Source organism: Hippocampus bargibanti, linkage group LG11, assembly GCF_051943395.1.
Source record: "Hippocampus bargibanti isolate YZ-2025 linkage group LG11, ASM5194339v1, whole genome shotgun sequence".
NCBI lineage: Eukaryota > Metazoa > Chordata > Actinopteri > Syngnathiformes > Syngnathidae > Hippocampus > Hippocampus bargibanti.
Genome location: NC_142744.1, coordinates 14,315,384 through 14,334,796, shown reverse-complemented (window position 1 = coordinate 14,334,796; position 19,413 = coordinate 14,315,384). Strand labels below are relative to the sequence as shown.

Sequence of the window (19,413 nt, the reverse complement as noted above, 5' to 3'; positions counted from 1 at the left end):
TTGTTCGCCATTTCAGTTCATATCTTGGGTTAATTACACTTATTAATCCATTATACTATATATTAATTAACGGTGTCCTCAATAGCAATAGGACGAACAATTTACCAAATAATGAACCATATGTTTTGTATATTTCGGTATACAGCCCTCATTCATTTTTCATTTCTTTCATAACTTTGCTGCTGTGAAATGTAAATTTCTCCACTGTGAGACTAATAAAGGCAAATCCAATCCAATCCAATTCTAAGTGCATGGCAGCAAACAACACCAGCCTCTTGGTGTTGTTTGCCGGTATTTACCAAAATGAGCTTTGCACTCTGAGAGTCTTCAACTTGGTAAACAGGGCCAAGGTCTTTGGGCAAACTTTAACATCTCCCTTCCAGCTTCTGCCTGCTCTGATGTTGTGAAACCCAACTAAAATGAACTCATTTTTACTTCAACACAAAAGGAGCACAAAAGTGCTCAATGTAACTCTTTAAATGTGTTGCTTCAACATTCGCTGGCGCTCATTAAAAGTGGCTGGCATCTTACAGAAACATTGACAAGGCATGAGGTAAAGTTTGCTCTTTAATCATTGCATTATGTTGTTTGTGCCAGCATTGCTCATAACCCTAAAATAAACACTGCGGTTTAATGGGAGAATATTATTTCAGTCTTCCTAAAAACAATTATGTCGAGTGCATGGTGCATACAGTATATGTTTACATATGCATACAGTGTAAATGTATACGTTTGTCACTTCTTATTGTCCACAACTACATTTATCTCATTTTAAAAAAATCAGTTTCTTTATCCACAGACTGTTCCTGGGGGGATACACGAAATTTTCGATAGATAGATTCTAGTATAAATGATAAATATTTTAGCTGCTGTATAATGGCTGGTGCTGATGCTGGTGTGACGCCATCACAGAACAATACTGATTTTCATTGCCCTGATTCATGTCTGACAGGTGATTGAATGGAGCATCCTTTTAATATCCTCCCCTCCCTTGCCCGCCCTCTTCCGTCGCCGTCACCCTCTCTCGTCTAAATTGACACTCTCAACAGCCAGACTCCCAACCTTCCATCCATACATCCATTCATCTGGCCAGCATTCCCTCCTTTCCCCGGGCGAGTGCAGTTGGGAAGGGAGGAGGAAAACGGACCGAAAACGCGAAAGAGGTCAGAGAGACCAAAATAGGAACCTGCGATCACTTGTGCAGATTATCGCGCGACGCTATCGAGGTAAGAATCAATGTGTGTTGTTTTTTAGACATTTTATTAGCGGGTACTTTAAAACATATCTCTATTTCGTGGTTGTATGGCGTCGGGGGTTGTTCATGGAGGCCCGGTTTGGATGTGACGACGTCAACAGTGTGCTGCGTCAGAGCATCCTGAGTGACTCGAAAAGACATACATCCATTATATGACATACGCACGCCCCCTGCATTTTAGTTGTTGACACGAATTTGTCATTGTCAACGCCACCGAAAGTCGTTCGTGCTGGCACAGTGTCCAGATCGGAAGATTTGGTTTGTGTTTACGCGGCCTGTTTTGAGGTGCGGCAAGATGGAGGAGGCAGTGCATCCAGCCCGCAGCCCAGTCTGAAAATAATACGACGAAAATGTCGCCTCACTCGTTCGGTGCTTCACATAAAACGAGCTTCGTATGCTAATGTCAGAATGTATTTTTTTGAAATGTCCAAAATCGAGGAATTGAATGGTTTATTTTGGTTCTTGGTTGAGACCCCTGGTTATTGTTTACGTAAATCTAGGCAAACCAAGTCGAGATTTGTTTATTTTAATTTTTATCAGCAATTTAAAATGTGAATTTGAGGAAATTATCATGTTTCTTGAGCATTACAAATGCCTTAAATCCATCATGGGAGATGGTTGATTATCTAACAAGTGAATCATCCACCAAATATAACCACCCTAATGAAGAAAATGAACATTTAGTTGACACTTTCAACAACTTTAAAATTAATATTCACATACAGTAAAGTCTCGTTATATCGATATCGGATATATCGATAGTCCCGTATTTGTGATGAAACTGCCACTGTCCAATTCATGTTGACTGCAGCGTGAAATGCTTGCTGTTGTCACCTTTGTACATTCACTGTAACTGTGAAAAAAGGTTGAAACATTTTGTACTTTCATGAATAACTGTTTTGCCTTCCTCTCTGCTCCACTGGGATAACATATCATTGATGACAAAAAATGCTATAATTAGGTCATTTGTCAGCGTGTTTTTACCCAAGTTAAGGGTTTACAAAAATGTTATTGGCTTCAGAATCAATTTGACGTCATTTGCCATTAAGCAATTAAGAGGCTAACAATGGGTCACTTGGAGAAAATCTTATACGATTTTTACCTCTTCTGAAAAAAACAATTACATTATCCAAAAATGAAGGTCTTGCTTATCATTAAAAATGTCACCCCATCCTTAAATCGGCCATTCGACAGTCTTAAAAATGCAGCCACAGCAAAAACATGCCAGAGAGAAGAATCAGAAATGATTCCTCCTTCTTTAAAAAAAAAAAATTAAAGAAGGGCTGATTTTCTTTGACGGGTTTGAGTCTTTAATATCTCTTCGATGATGACGTAGAATCTGAAGATGCACTCATCACCAGTGAGAGTCTTCAAAATATCCTTGCAAATAAAAAGGGTTGAATGGATCAGAGACAGTTGAATAAATCGTGATAAAATCGTGATAAATAATCGTGATAAAAATACAAATGCCACAGCATGGCATCCATCAGAAGATTGATAACAAAAAAATAATAATTGCAGTCTTGTTTCTCTTCATCACTGACCAAATCTCTTTGTCTACCTATGCAGGTGTCCAACGCGTGTGCGATTAGTCACACGTCTTTTCAACACTGCCACCCACTCCCACAACCATCAGTAACATGGCCGGGGCGTCGGTAAAAGTGGCAGTGAGGGTGCGGCCTTTCAACTCCAGGGAGATGGCAAAGGATAGCAAATGCATCATTCAGATGTCAGGAAACACCACAAGTCAGTTGGAATCCTTTCACTCCTGATTTACACTATTGCTCGCAGCCTGACATTGAGGACGGAGCTTTACAGTTATCCGTGATGTAAATAGAATTACTCACCACGCTTAATGACCAGAAAATAATAATAATTCAAATTATATAGATTTTTAATGGGATCTTTAAAGGACAACCAAAGTTGTGCCCGTAATTTGTAAAATGGCTTCAAATGACTTCGACTGAGCGTATTTTACTAAGATTCCACCGCATATAGCTATATTTTTTACGTTTTAAGACTCGCGCTGAATATTCCGGAAGTCTTGTTTTTGAGTTGGTGACGAGTCCTCACGTCACGTCACTGAAGGAACGCCCCTGAGCGAGAAAGGACATATCTTGCATCACCTCAATGCATTTTGCGGTACTTTGTTTGGTCTGAAAACTTCGTGTTGATCCGTGTTGATGGCGAAATTAGAAGGAAAATACATAAATAACGCAATGGTGAATCGTTGTATGTTACACCGAGACAACTCTTTGACCTTCGCTGACAAAAATTCCAAGCTGAAAAATAAACCAATTTCTAGTTATGAATCGTAACAAGAAAGCATATTCTCAGAATCTGAAGTCATTGTTTTGATTCTCCAGCAATGCATTACGTCTTGGTGTGATGTCACGAACAGGGGGCGGGACTTTCTGAAACTCGCAATTTCCGGGATCATTTTGAAGTAGTTTTGGGACACTTTAAGTCATTTTTATTGGTCTTTGTCATTTGACTGAAAATATCAGCCTGCGTGTTTTGGGTATTTTAGATGCTATAAAACGTTTTTCTGATGTCAGTTAAGAAACGAAAAAGTGATGTGGGTTGTCCTTTAAAGTACAACCGACGTCTCCGGACAAGTTGTGTCCATAATTTGGAAAATGACTTCAAATGACTTCTACTGAGTGTATTTTAATAAGTTTCCACCGCATATAGCTATATTTTACGTTTTAAGACTCGCGCTGAATATTCAGGAAGTCTTGTTTTTGAGTTGGTGTCGAGTACGTACGTGACGTCACGAAAGGAACGCCCCTGAACGAAAAAAAAGACGCATTGTAATTGTCATTCCATTACGTCAATGTATTTTGCTGTACTTGTTTGGTCTGGAGCCCTCGTGTTACACCCAAAAGCCGCCAGATGAGGGCGTCCAAGCTCCATATAAGGAATTTGTCAGCCTGTGGAAATGGAGGTGGCCACAGGAGATTGGCATTTTGTGCCTCTTTTTCGATGAGACATTTCCCCTCAATGTTGCCTCATAATGGCACGGAATAAATTCTTTAATCGATTGCAAACATGTATGCTTTCCTCTTCAGAACTATCATCATATTCTGTTCATCCAGCTATGAATCATATTCATAGCTGGATGTGTAACAAGAAAGCACATTCTCCGAATCTGAAGCCATTGTTTTGATTCTGCAGCAATGCAAGACATCTTGGCGTGACGTCACGAACTGGGGGCGGGACTTTCTGAAAATGGCAGCTCAATTTTTTGCAGATTTTGGACACTTTAAGTCATTTTTATTGGCGTTTTGCATTTGAATAAAAATATCGTACTGCATGTTTTGGGTATTTTAGATGCTATAAAACGTTTTTCTGATGTCAGTTAAGAAACAAAAAAGTGACGTCGGTTGTCCTTTGAGGGACAACGACATCACTTTTTTTTGTTTCACCACTTGTTGCTGGATAATCAAAACAATGGCTTCAGATTCGGAGAATATGCTTTCTTGTTACTCGTCCAATTATTAATATGATTCAAATAGTTCTGAAGAGGAAAGCATACATGTTTGCCATCGATTAAAGAATTTATTCCATGCCATTTTGAGGTATTTGGCGGCGGGAAATGTAGCACAAAAAGAGGCAGAAAAGGGCGACAAAGCTCCTATAAGGAATTAATCAGCCCGTTTCCACAGGCTGATTAATTCCTTACATGGAGCTTTGTCGCCGTCTTCTGCTTCTTTTTTGGTGCTAAACGAAGTTTTCAGACCAGCCAAGTACAGCCAAATGCATTGACGTGATGGAAGGACTGCTACAATGTGTCCTTGTTTCGGTCAGGGGCGTTCCTTCAGTGACGTAGGGTGAGGACTCGTCACCAACTCAAAAACAAGACTTCCGGAATATTCAGCGTGAGTCTTAAAACGTAGAATATAGCTATATGCGGTGGAATCTTTGTAAAATACGCTCAGTAGAAATCATTTGAAGTCATTTTACAAATTATGGACACAACTTGTCCGGAGACATCAGTTGTCCTTTAAGAACACTTGTTTACAAAGTGCTTTGACAGACCAGCCTGTGTAGTCAGGCGTTTCGCTATGAATCAGCCACTCTTCACTCAGCTCCTCTCCCTGAAACATTCACTCAACACTAGTGTATCTGATCGACATTAAATCGGATGGACGTTGACGTTTAAACACGACAATAACATACATTCTAATTTACATAGCGCTTCCACCATAGCTGCAGCTGTAACAAAGCATAATAGTCAACATAAAGCACAATAATAAAACACAACAGTAACATAAAAACAGACAGTTGTGCAATCTTAACAACTTTCCCCATTAACTCTTTGATGTTTAAGTATAAGACAAAAAAACAAATTTGTGACACAACACAAAGAACACATACAGTCATTTGATCTTAAGCATTTTCTGCACCCTCTTTGTTACGTGAAGCAGTTCTAGATGAACACAAGTCTCAAAGTGAAACACAAACACTGCCATTTTGTGTTTGGAGTAGCCATTTTGTGCTCCGTCGTACCCCCCCATGAAGAGAGCTAGTGGTGGAACACATCCCCCATGCTGGCATCATCGAGAGAAAAATACAAAAGCTGCAGTCAGGACAGAATGAGCGTCAAAGCTCTTTTCTGTCATCACACCATCGGCGGGGACCCGCGTTGTTCTAGTTTGGGACCAGGGTCAGCCAACACTGGAGGGGCTGCAGTACACAGTGGCGTTTCCTTGCCGCTGTTCCTGCCGGTGTTGTGTGCTGACCTGGTTTCAGCCGGTGATGTGAACATTTATCACTTTAATTTAGGTTCTTTGGTGTTCTTATATTTCCCAGTTTTTCCACATCATCTTTCTACTTAGAAACATAATTTAAAAATCATTGAGCAAGTGTAGGGTGAGTATGTGTTTATCTTTTAAAAGGGCGGGACGCCATGTAAAGTAACAAACATTTCATCGGGTGCTACAGGTGCATCTTGGTAAATCTTAGTCTCATGAAAAAATATTTTGTTTGTGAATTTCAAAAAATAGAATTCATTTGTTATCTATTTATTACACCGGTCCCAAGCCCGGATAAATACAGATGGTTGTGTCAGAAAGGGCATCCGACGTAAAAGCTTGGCCAAAACAAACATGCGGATCAAACCTCTAAAGATGGAGGACACTGATTTGCTGTGGCGACCCCGTCAAGGGAAAAGCCGAAAGGAAAAGAAGAAGAAGAGAGAAATATTTTCGTACTGTATTTTATTTTATTATCATTTGAATGATTCTTGGTTACAGTTACGAAAACTCATAACTCACCATCTAAAAAAATGAAAATGAGAGGAGAAATAGATTTAAATATACATTTTCTGGGAATAGATTGTTAGTATTTTCTTGTGTACTGTTAAATACTCGTCCTTAATAAATGTTTTTTAATCGGACTACTACAATAAATGAACTTTCCAAATTCTGTATATTCCAATTGATAGCATGCTCTTATATGCAGAACAGAGTGTGAGTTTATATTTAATATCATGAATAATTTAAATAAGGAACATGTTAAATTAGGAACATCTCTTCATATGAAATTATCAAGTGACAAAATGTATCAACAAAAACTATTGCCTCTTTGTGCAAAAGATATATGAAAGGTAGAAATATAGTTCCACCTGAAGCTCTTAGCTCAGAGTTTCCTGAATGCAACATATTTCGAGCCGGTCTGCCATTGGCTACTACTGAACATCATCCTGGCATCCCATTGGCTATTGTATCTGTCTCTAGTTGTATACAAATAGGTAGATACACACAGTATACGTTGATGCAAGGTCCTGGTCATTCAACCCACGAGGTTACAAAAAAATATGAATCACCCAGAAAAGATGTTTGCTGGTCTTGTGCTCTGTCACCGTGAGGACATTTGTCTTGAGTATTTTCCAGGGATTGTTGAAAGCCAAAAAAGATGATAATGCAATTAACTCACTCACTGCCAAACGTGCAAAAATGTATCCACTCCAGTGCCAGGGTTTTTGTAGATGTATTTTCACTCAATTTCCAGGACCCACAGAATAATGAGTTTTAGGACTACATAGCCATTCAATGCAGCATGAGAAACCTTAGGCTCTCTTCTTTCATCAGAAAAAAAGAGTTCATTCCTAAATTATATGGGTCTGGAGTTATATGAGCTTGAAATGAGGGCAGATGTCCAAAATACAATGCAATACATACATACTGTATTGGTTTACAAAGCGCTAACATGGAAAAAAGGGGAATGATGCCCCCTTGTGGAATGGGAAAAACATATTCACAGGCCATGGTTAGCGCTTTATCGGCACCCAAACAAGAAAAAACAAAACCGGAGATAATTCGGGGAAGGCGCTCTCCGTCATATCTTCAATTCCCGAATAAATTTGTGAATGGCAGTTAATGAGTTAAAAGTTAAATGACCACATTTTAATTCTTTATTCATTCTTTTTTTAATTATGTACAAATACTGCGTATTAAGCAATATTCTAATAGTAACATTATTTGTTACATGTCTTGATGCATTTTATGCTGTAGGAAATATTTTGGGGGGAGCTTGGAACGAACTAAGGCAAATATTTGCATTGAAAACGTGTCGCCATTTGGGAAATTTCCGTAAGTCGAGGTACCACTGGATACGACTTATATTATATAATTAAAAAAAATAGTCATAAAAAGAAAAATATCTATACCGCAGTGGAAATTGGGTTCCTTTGATTGTGCGAGCTTTATTTGACTTTTTCAGTTCTCATCATAAATTGTCATGCCTCCGTGCTTTGTGTGGTTGTAGCGATCCTGAACCCCAAACAGCCAAAAGAAAACAAGAGCTTCAACTTTGACTATTCCTACTGGTCACACACAACGGTCAGTGTGATTTATCTACATTGACTAGCCACTTAGGAAGTCACATATCAGCCATTTATAACATATTTCTGCTGCGTGTACAGCCTGAGGACATCAACTATGCATCCCAGATGCAAGTGTACAAGGATATTGGCGAGGAGATGCTTCTTCATGCTTTCGAAGGCTACAACGTATGCATATTTGCATATGGACAGACGGGAGCCGGCAAGAGCTACACCATGATGGGACGACAGGAGACTGACCAACAGGGCATCATACCTCTGGTAACTACTTATCATCTTGTTTGAATATGTTGTGAGATGAAGTGTGACTTCCATTATATGCCATATTCCTTTTTTTTGTTTTACTAGCTATGTGAGGACCTTTTTACCAAGATCAGCGACAGCAATAATCACAACAACATGTCATACTCCGTGGAGGTAAGTTTATGTAATAATTCCATCTCGCATAAAATTATCTCCCGTGGACAAGTTGTGGCATCTGGTCTGTACCAACCACAATGACAATTCTTGCTTAACATGATCCTCTATTGTCTATCTAGCTGGCTATCTATCTGGCTATCTCGTGGGCTACCTAGGTAGCTATCTATTACCTATCTAGCTGTATAGCTTACTATTTAGCTCGCTATCTAGCTAGCTAGCTATTAGTTAGCTTCTTATCTATTTGAGTTACTTCCGGGTTGAGTGAAAGCTGGCGTGTGTCGCTGCAGCTGCTCACCCACAGAAAAACTTATCTTGTGACTGTAAAGTGGCCTTGAGGGTTTTGAAAGACGCTTATAAATTCAATGTAATAGTATACTGTTATGTGCAGCCCAGATCGACAGATTATTTTTTTACAGGGCCAAGTACAGTACATTCCGATATCTTACATATGTTCCAGGTGAGTTACATGGAAATCTACTGTGAGCGTGTTCGCGACTTGCTGAACCCCAAAAACAAAGGGAACCTGCGGGTAAGAGAGCACCCACTGATGGGACCGTACGTGGAAGATTTGTCCAAGCTGGCCGTCACCTCGTATAACGACATCCAGGACCTGATGGACTCTGGCAACAAAGCCAGGTAATCTTAACATAGTTCTCATCTCATCTCATTATCCGTACCGCTTATTCCTCATTAGGGTCGCTGGGGTTGCTGGAGCCTATCTCAGCTGTCTTCGGGCACGAGGCGGGGGACACCCTGAATTGGTTGCCAGCCAATCGCAGGGCACACAAAGACGTACAACAGGCACTCTCACACTCACACCTAGGGACAATTTGGAGTGGTCAATCTGCCATGCATGTTTTTTGGAATGTGGGAGGAAACCGGAGGACCCGGAGAAAACCCACACGGGCCTGGGGAGAACATGCAAACTCCACACAGGGAGGCCGGACCGGGACGCGAACCGGCGACCTCTGCACTGTGAAGCCGGTATGCTAACCACTCGACTACCGCCCTTAACATAGTTCCTCTCAAATAAATAGTGAAGCATCGTGGTGTATTGCCGTACTACAATGCCTGTACTACAATAAAATGTCTCAGTCGTAAAGTAATCAATATTAGCAGATTACTTACTCTAACCATTTACAGCCCTTGTACTCAAGTAACACTTGCATCTATCTATCTATCTATCTATCTATCTATCTATCTATCTATCTATCTATCTATCTATCTATCTATCTATCTATCTATCTATCTATCTATCTATCTATCTATCTATCTATCTATCTATCTATCTATCTATCTATCTATCTATCTATCTATCTATCTATCTATCTATCCATCCATCCATCCATCCATCCATCCATCAATGAAATCTAGACCACAACCTTGTATCCTCGAGGATATGTCATGAAGTGATCAATACAAGATCAATAAATGCATACAAAATTGAAGTTATACAACACTTCGGTGAGCGATGCAAGTCTTGCAAGGACACCACCTCAAATCACAGTTTGTTTCAGTACAAAATAAAAATACAAAACACCAAAATAGATACTGTACATAGTGCAACATAAATCAAACAGAATTGTGCAACACTTCAATAGAACGCACATTACAGGACAGCCGACGTCTCCGGACAAGTTGTGTCCATAATTTGTAAAATGGCTTCAAATGACTTCTACTGAGCGTATTTTACAAATATTCCACCACATATAGCTATATTTACGTTTTAAGACTCGCGCTGAATATTCAGGAAGTCTTGTTTTTGAGTTGGTGACGAGTCCGTACGTGACGTCACTAAAGGACTGCCCTTTACCGTAAAAAAGACGCATTGTAGTGGTCCTTCCATCACGTCAATGTATTTTGCTGTACTTGTTTGGTCTGGGGACCTCGTGTTGCACCCAAAAGCCGCCAGAAGGCCAGAAGAGGGCGCCCAAGCGCCATATAAGGAATTTATCAGCCTGTGTAAACGGAGGTGGCCACAGGATGTCGCCATTTTGTGCCTCTTTTTTTGCGTGAGAGATTTTCCCCTAATGTTGCCTCAAAATGGCACAAATACATTCTTTAATCGATTGCAAACATGTATGCAATGTATTCCTCTTCAGAACTATTTGAATCATATTCATCACTGGATGTGGAACAAGAAAGCATATTCGTCACGAACTGGGGGTGGGACTTTCTGAAAATGCCCAATTCGCAGCTCAATTTTTTGCAGATTTTGGACACTTTAAGTCATTTTTATTGGTGTTTTGCATTTGACTAAAAATATCACACTGCGTGTTTTGGGTATTTTAGATGTTATAAAACGTTTTTCTGGTGTCAGTTAAAAAACAAAAAAGTGACGTCGGTTGTCCTTTAAACTTGTGGTAACACAAACATATGACCAGGATTAATATCATGGTAGCTTCATTAATGAAATGCCTTCCACAAAGCGATGAATTCAGGGAACTGAAAAAAAGTTTTAAGGAATAAAATAAAGTTTTTTTTTATTATTTCATTAGTATTATTAGTAATTATTGTATTCGTATTTATTTAAAAAATTATATATATTCACAGTTGACCAAAACTAATCGTGATAAACAGGGATCAGGTATCCTACTCAAATACATTGGGGAGAAAAAAAAGTTATGTTGCGCGTAACAATTTTTAAAATTAATTTGCCAATTAATTGACAATCTTTTTTTTTCTGACAAAAATTTCTGACAAAAACTTCCCCAAAAAAATCTTATCGGTTGTGCCCCAATAAATATACATCCACCCCAATAGGGGGCATTCGCATACATTTTTGAATTTCAGGCAAATAATTGAATCTTTTCTGAACAGACCAAAAAAAAGATAACATTATTCTTTGTTATACTCAACAATTTTAGAGACCAATGAAACTATTTGCCGTCGTGCCGAGAGTTGAGAGTTCAGGAGAGCGGGAGGAGGAGCACCAAACATTCTCTTGACGTCTTAAGGCCTTCAATTTAGCTAAGCTGCCCACGAAGCAGTTACAATTAATTGAAATGCTGTCATTTGTCTTTAGGACCGTTGCTGCTACAAATATGAACGAGACCAGCAGCCGCTCCCACGCCGTCTTTAACATCATCTTCACTCAGAAGAAACGTGACTCGGAGAGTGAAAACACATCAGAAAAGGTACCGCAGAAACATTGCTTCTTTGAAATGTGTTTTTCTAAAAATAACTCGCGTCTGCTACTAGGTCAGCAAAATCAGTCTGGTGGACCTGGCTGGGAGCGAGCGGGCCGACTCTACCGGCGCCAAGGGAACCAGACTGAAGGTAAGTTTGCTGCTCGAGTTGTTTCAAGATATGAACTGTGAATTTCTCCGGGTTGTTTCACTTGGAAATATTTTGGCGCTTTAGGAAGGAGCAAACATCAACAAATCTCTCACCACGCTGGGCAAAGTGATCTCCGCTTTAGCTGAGCAGGTAGGCCTGTCCACCTAAGTACACTCCAATCATCAACCAGTGGGATTACTGAATACATCTTCAAATTTTTAATAACTGCCGGGATCTCTTGCCTCCATTTTGACAGGACTCAGCCCCTAACAAGGTGAGTTCTACAAAACGTGACAAAACGTATGTACATGTTCAGCAACTCAATGCCATGCTTGAATGTGTGTAGAACAAAAAGAAGAAGAAAGTGGAGAATTTCATCCCCTACAGAGACTCAGTCCTGACATGGCTCTTGAGGGAGAACTTGGGTATTTATACGTCTAACTGCTAATGTCTGAATTTAAACATGTTAAGCTGTTTTAGTTTGTGGAGTGGAGATTTGGGAGGAGAAAAAGTAATTTTTTGTGTTTTTAGGTGGAAACTCTCGCACTGCTATGGTTGCTGCTCTCAGCCCTGCTGATATCAACTACGATGAAACCCTCAGTACACTCCGGTGAGAGAATATCTCCTGAAAACATTTTAAAGGTCTAATTCACAGGCCTCAAACCCAAGGCCCAGGGGCCAGATCTGACCCACCAGATCATTTTATATGGTCCGCAAAAGCAAATCATGGATGTCAACTTGCTGAAATGCGTCAAAATAATTGAGATTTTGCAATCATTTTGTTACCCTGTTAAAACTCATTTGAACAGTACCATATATTTCGATGTGTAAGGTGCACCCAAAAGCCTTCATTTTCTTCAAAAGATGACCCTGCCCCTTATATGCAAGTGCACCTTTAATGTGAAGTAATATTGAGCCACAGCAGGTCTGGCAACTACTGTCAGCAGCCATTTCCCCCTGGAGAAGAAGTCGTGCGTAATCCTAGTCTCTGCTGTAGAGCCTTATAATGTGGTGAGCCTTACGTTTGGAAAACCTTTATATATTTATATACGTATTATATTTGCAAAACATTTTTCATTCATTGAAGGTGCGCTTTATACTGCGGTGCGCCTTATATATGGAAAAGGTTTGACAATACACCATTCATTGGGGGTGCGCCTTATACTCCGGTGCACATCATACACCGGAATATATGGTTATTATTTTCGTGATTAATGATATTAAAACTCTTATAATTGACTCGACTGATTTCAAAACTATTAACTAATTCACTGCCATTCCTGAACTTGTTCGGGTTTGGTTTTTCTTGTGGGGGTGCCGGTCAGACCTCTGGCAATGTTTTCCCTCCCACGATAGGCCAGCATTTGCCTTTTGTACAGTCACCCCCATTTCAAGCTTAGATAACTCCAGAACCATATAATTTAGGAATTAAATCTTTTTTTTCTGGTGAAAGAAGTAAATCTAAGCTTTCTCACGCTGCATTGAAGGTTTATGTAGTCCTAAAACTCAATATTCTGTGTGTCCTGCAATTTGAGTGAAAATGACAAAAACCCTGGCACTGGAATTTGTTGTGTACAAGTGATAATTTTGTGGTTTCACTGTCTTAACGGCACTCCGAGGGAAGACGTAACGTCAAATTAGCCCTCGAATAAAATTAGTTTGACAAATGATTGTGCTGATTGTCCTGTTTAGGAGAATCCTTGAATGTCCAAAATCACGTGACACTTCTCAGGCAGCTCAAGTGTCCACTTTTTTTTAAACACCTTTTTCAGGTACGCCGACCGCGCAAAGCAGATCCGCTGCAACGCCGTCATCAACGAGGACCCGAACAACCGTCTGGTGCGAGAGTTGAAAGAGGAGGTGGCCCGCCTCAAAGACCTGCTGTACGCTCAGGGTCTGGGTGACATCATTGAGAGTGAGTGTCAGGACAGAAATGCGGTTATTTCAACGAGCGCACATTTACGCTCTACACAAAGAATAATTCATCAAGATGGGGGTGGTGTGTGTGTGTGTGTGTGTGTGTGTGTGTGTGTATGGGGGGCACATGAGTCAAATAACTCGACTGGAGTCATCTCATCTCTCATCTCATTTTCCGTACCGCTTATTCCTCATTAGGGTCGCGGGGGTTGCTGGAGCCTATCTCAGCTGTCTTCGGGCACGAGGCGGGGGACACCCTGAATTGGTTGCCAGCCAATCGCAGGGCACACAAAGACGTACAACAGTCACTCTCACACTCACACCTAGGGACAATTTGGAGTAGTCAATCTGCCTGCCATGCATGTTTTTGGAGTGTGGGAGGAAACCGGAGTACCCGGAGAAAACCCACGCGGGTCCGGGGAGAACATGCAAACTCCACACAGGGAGGCCGGACCGGGACGCGAACCGGCGACCTCTGCACTGTGAAGCCGGTGTGCTAACCACTTGACTACCGGGCCGCCCGACTGGAGTCATATTTAATAATAATAAAAATCATACATTTCATTTCTAAGCACCTTTCAAAAGTCTCAAGGATACTTTACATTCAGCAGCCATTCGTGCCAGCGTTCACCCTACCCGGAAGTAACACACCAGCAAAGTTATGAAAGGAAGAGGAATAATGGCCATTTCTTCTTGAAAAGTCCGTCTTGAAAATGGCTTTTACAGTAAATCTCCAACCAAATTCATTTCTTCTCCTCCTTCAGCCATTGTGGGTTGACAAAACCGCTATTAAATCGACACAACAATATATTTGTTATGCAGCTTGCTACAGATACAGTGTGCTAGCTCTGGCCAGTATGCTCTGATCACTAGCGGCTAGTGATACTGTAATTGGCTAGTGACTAGCCAATCATTTGACTAGCCAATCATAATTTGTGAATATTTAAGTCACATGACTTTAAAGTCAAGTCAAGACGTGACTTGAAACGTCTTTGAATTTCCAGGCATATGTTACCCAGTCTTTGTTTTAAGCAGTAAAGTGATTTTTTTGAAATTGTCACTATCTACCTCGGATTTGCATTATGAAGCTCTGTGATCAGCTTCCTTGCCATATTTCTCTCAGTGTTCAGCAATCCAGTGCCCTTGTCCTTTTTATTTTCTTCTTTTGTTAACACAAACTGACATATTTTGACGCAGCGACGCAGAGATAACCGTCTTGCCATTGGCTCGGAGGCAATCATTGTGGCGGCAGGACTGTCTGACTTAACTTAAGTCTTTTATTTTAACGTGCTTCACTTTTTGTGTGTTCCCACATTAACCCTTTCAGGTACAGCAGTTACTACAGTGGATATCTTATTGTGTTATCAGGTTACAGAGTGGATGAAAAGGGTTAAGTTTGAACTTTCTTGAAACTAGAATATTTGAGACTTGTGTGTGCCTCCCTTGGATGTGTGTTGTTGTTGCTGGATGTGTGTAAAAATGACGCTTGGAGTCAAAAGTGTTTTCCTCCTCTTTTGTCCTGTCAGCGTATCAATGCGGCGCACCGGTCATCAGCAATTTACAATGTCTGTATATCGCGAGCATGCCTGCGCTTTGCAACAGGGGGGAAAGAAAACACCAGAGAGCAAAAATACCAAACCCCCAGATGGCAACAAATGGAAAATGATACAAATTGGTCATAGCACAAGTGACATGTCTGCTCATTCGGATCAGATTCAGATCCCTTCATTTATCACCCCACAAGAATCAAATTCATTGCGATGCACATTTAGGCCTCGTGTAAAATTTCGAATACATTCTAAAAATACGTTGGTTGTTTTGCAACTTCTGCGCTTCTTGTCCTTCAAAGCGTGCGCTGTCCAGGATTGAGTAGCACCTAGTATCAAACAGAAAATGAGTCGTATGAATACTCAGGCTGCGGTAACTTGCTTCATGGAGGTTTTCTTTCTCATAAACATGCCAAGTACAGATGGGTGACAAATTATTGGAAACAAATGAATGAGTCAGCCAGCGCAGAAAGTCAGGTCCAGTTGAGTACGTCTAATTTAGGAGAAATTTGGGTCCAAAGTTGAAGATGACGTTTATTTGAAATAGTTCCAAATTTTATTTGTCATTCCTTTGTAGTCCTTTTGTTCAATTAGGAGTTTTAACTCATTCAATGCCATTCACACATTTATTCGGGAATTGAAAATATGACGTAGAGCCCCATTCCCGAATTAGTTCATGTTTTGTTTTTTGTTGCTTAGTTGCCGATAAGGCGCTGGCCAGATCTCTGGCAATGTTTTTCCCTACCACTAGGGGACAGGATTCCCATTTTTTCCATGTTAGCGCTTTGTTCCAGCTTCAGCTGTTATTAAAGCACTATATAAACTAATATGTATGTATTGCATTGTATTTTGGACAGCCGTCCTTATTTCAAGCTCATATAACTCTAGACCCATATCATTTAGGAATTAACTCTTTTTTCTAATGAAAGAAGTGAGTGTAAGGTTTCTTATGCTGCATTGAATGTTTACAACTCAATATTTTGTGGGTCCTGGAATTCAAGAGCCAGTGACAAAAACCCTGACACTGGAGTGGACACATTTTTGCACGTCTGGCAGTGAATGAGTTAAAAAAAGTAAAGTAAATAAAACCTTTTGGTAATTTGTTTCCATTTGCAATGACTTTTGTATGATCCACGATTCTACTTATTTGAGCTTTCTCTTCTTTTCTATTCCACCCCGTTTTCCCTCCCATCGTTTTCTTCCTCTTTTCCGTGACTCTACGTGACTCTGCGTGCCCTCCTCCCGCTTCCTCCCCCTTCCGTGTTTCCCTCCCTCCGTCCGTCCATCTCTTTCTGACAGACCTGTGCGATTACAAGAACTTAGTGAATGATCGCCAGGCTGTCAATCAAAGGGGTGATCTCTCCACAGTGACCAACGCCATGACGGGCATGAGCCCTTCGCCCTCGCTGTCGGCCATGTCCAGTCGCGCCGCCTCCATCAGCAACCTGCACGATCGCATTTTCAGCCCGGCCAGCGAGGAGGCCATCGAGAGGCTCAAGGTAGGCCTGATAGAAGCAGAAAACGGGAGCGGACTCGTGCCAACTTGATGAACAAATGCCTCGATTTCCATTTATTAACTTGAAAGCATGATATAATATGATTTCTTTTCCCCCCAACCGCCCTCCACCCACAATAGGAAACAGAGAAAATTATTGCAGAACTCAATGAAACCTGGGAAGAGAAACTACGGCGTACTGAGGCCATTCGCATGGAAAGGTTGGTTTATTTCTATATTGTATGATGAATTTACACTGCAGCACAATTCTTTTTATTGGATTGGCACAATTAGGATACATGGCACAATTGGGATACGTGTCAAATCTTTTCAAACCATATTCCTTTTGTATTATATTCCTTTTGAATCGCATCCAATCCTCCATTAAGCCTCTGCAGTGGGTCCAAAATGCTGGTGCCCGCCTCTTGACTGCTACTTGTAAGAGGGAGCATATAACTCCTACTCTGGCATCCCCTCCTTTGCACTCTGTACATTTTAGAGTTCTTTTTCAGAACATCCACTGCTATGCACCTTCCCGCTGCCTCTAATCTGTGAATCAGTCATTATTAGAGGTACAAAGAACTAAGCAGAGGCACGTTGCTGGTCCCTCTCTTAAGAATGACTTCCCCCTGAACATTCGGAATGCCCTTTCGTTGCCCATCTTTAAAACTGGTCTTGTTTTAAAGGACAACCGACTCCGTCTCCGGACAAGTTGTGTCCATAATTTGTGAAATTGCTTCAAATGACTTCTACTGAGCGTATTTTACAAAGATTCCACCGCACATAGCTATATTTTACGTTTTAAGACTCACGCTGAATATTCCTGAAGTCTTGTTTTTGAGTTGGTGACGAGTCTTCATGTTATGTCACTGAAGGAACGCCCCTGATCGAGAAAGGACATACTGTAGCAGTCCTTTGATCACGTCAATGCATTTTGCGGTACTTTGTTTGGTCTGAAAACTTCGTGTTGATCCGTGTTGATGGTGAAATTAGAAGGAAAACACATAAATAACGCAATGGTAAATCCTTGTGTGTTGCGACAAAAATGTTGAGCCGATTTCCACACGGAGCTTTGTCGCCATCTTCTGCCTTTTTTGGGTGCGACATTCCCTCCCCCCATGCCTCAAAATGACACAGAATAAATTCTTTAATCGATTGCAAACATGTATGCTTTCCTCTTCAGAACTATTTGAATCATATTCATAACTGGATGAGTAACAAGAAAGCATGTTCTCCGAATCTGAAGCCATTGTTTTGATTCTCGAGCAAGGCAAGACGTCTTGGCGTGACACCACAAACAAGGGGGCGGGACCTTCTGAAACTGGCCACTTCCGGTTTTGATTTTTTTGCAGTTTCAGCACACTTTAAGTCATTTTTATTGGTCTTTTGCATTTGACTAAAAATATCATACTGCGTGTTTAGGGTATTTTAGATGCTATAAACGTTTTTCTGATGTCAGTTAGGAAACAAAAAATTGATGTCGCTTGTCCTTTAAAGTTGAGTTGAATTGAGCTGGCATGCTTGTAATAGCCGAGTAAAAAACAGGGGTGTCCAATCATTTTGCAAAGGGGGCCGGATTTGGTGTGTTAAAAATGTAAGAGGGTGGGGCAACCTTCTCAGACTTTAACAGTAATTAATTTAAATATATTTCAGAGAGCCTTTCTGTATTTCACATTTGCTTATTTATTTTAATTTCAGCTATCTTAAGCATGTGTATTGGTACATTTGAAACATGAATATCAAAAATGAATTGACATTGAAGATTGAAATTGAATATTCACTTAAATTCACTTTTAATTAACTTTTTTTGTAACAGTTGAGCAGAAGTAATCCGTTTGTTGATTGTCACCATTGTAGAATTTTCTTTTTTAAATGTTGAAAATCACCATTTTGGAAAATTGGAGAGGTCATTTAGTCAATTACAGTATTTTCCGGTGTTTAAGGCACACCCAAAAGCCTTGATTTTCTTCCAAAGATGACGTTGAGCTTTATACGCAGGTACACCTTATATGTGAGCCACAACAGGTCTGTCAGCACCCACCGACTCCATTTCCCCCTCTCCAGTAGAAGTATTGCATAACCCACAGCATCTACCATAGCGCCCTATAATGTGGTGTCCCTAGGGGAAAAAAACTCTTATATATTTAAAATTATATTTAAAAAACTTTTTTCACTCATTGAAGGTGAGCCTTATAGTCCAGTGCGCCGTATATATAGAAAAAGTTTGAAAATACACAATTTGTTTGGGGTGCGCCTTTGGGGTGCGCCTTATATACCGGGGCGCCTTATACATCGGAAAATACAATACATACTTATACTAATTTTCTGTTCCAAATTGAGCCAATAGATGGCAGCACTTAGCACACACAGGTAACAGCGCAACTGCCCAATGTATTAATTCTACATGGGGGCCAGACATTATTGATTTTATGACAGAGGCTGCAGGCCAGATGAAAATTGACCACAGGCTCCATTCGGCCCCCGGGCCACACTTTGGACATATTTTCTGTTCCTGCAGAGAGGCCTTATTGGCTGAGATGGGTGTGGCTATGAGAGAAGATGGAGGCACCGTTGGCGTTTTCTCCCCCAAAAAGGTATAGTTTTTTTTTTTTAATTTTATGACTTATTGAAATCTGATTGTAACGATTTAAAA

At 40.5% G+C, this 19,413-nt stretch overlaps 1 protein-coding gene across 4 annotated transcripts in view; it reads left to right on the top strand.

Annotated features, from left to right (window-relative positions):
* The first annotated feature begins 397 nt into the window (after positions 1 to 397).
* The window catches only part of kif1ab (kinesin family member 1Ab), a 43,733-nt gene continuing 24,717 nt past the window's right edge, over positions 398 to 19,413 (top strand). For 2 of the 4 annotated variants that reach the window (XM_089007596.1, XM_089007595.1), the window contains exons 1-17: positions 398 to 553; positions 953 to 1,226; positions 2,825 to 3,001; positions 8,027 to 8,100; positions 8,184 to 8,363; positions 8,451 to 8,519; positions 8,980 to 9,158; positions 11,548 to 11,659; positions 11,724 to 11,801; positions 11,886 to 11,951; positions 12,058 to 12,075; positions 12,148 to 12,226; positions 12,333 to 12,411; positions 13,574 to 13,716; positions 16,634 to 16,764; positions 16,902 to 16,981; positions 19,279 to 19,354. In XM_089007596.1, the coding sequence (XP_088863722.1) occupies positions 2,896 to 3,001; positions 8,027 to 8,100; positions 8,184 to 8,363; positions 8,451 to 8,519; positions 8,980 to 9,158; positions 11,548 to 11,659; positions 11,724 to 11,801; positions 11,886 to 11,951; positions 12,058 to 12,075; positions 12,148 to 12,226; positions 12,333 to 12,411; positions 13,574 to 13,716; positions 16,634 to 16,764; positions 16,902 to 16,981; positions 19,279 to 19,354 (1,470 nt within the window). In that variant the 5' untranslated portion in view covers positions 398 to 553; positions 953 to 1,226; positions 2,825 to 2,895. Of the gene's footprint in view, positions 554 to 952; positions 1,227 to 2,824; positions 3,002 to 8,026; positions 8,101 to 8,183; positions 8,364 to 8,450; positions 8,520 to 8,979; positions 9,159 to 11,547; positions 11,660 to 11,723; positions 11,802 to 11,885; positions 11,952 to 12,057; positions 12,076 to 12,147; positions 12,227 to 12,332; positions 12,412 to 13,573; positions 13,717 to 16,564; positions 16,765 to 16,901; positions 16,982 to 19,278; positions 19,355 to 19,413 lie in introns of all 4 variants that reach the window. The other 2 variants (XM_089007594.1, XM_089007593.1) reach the window with 1 other exon arrangement.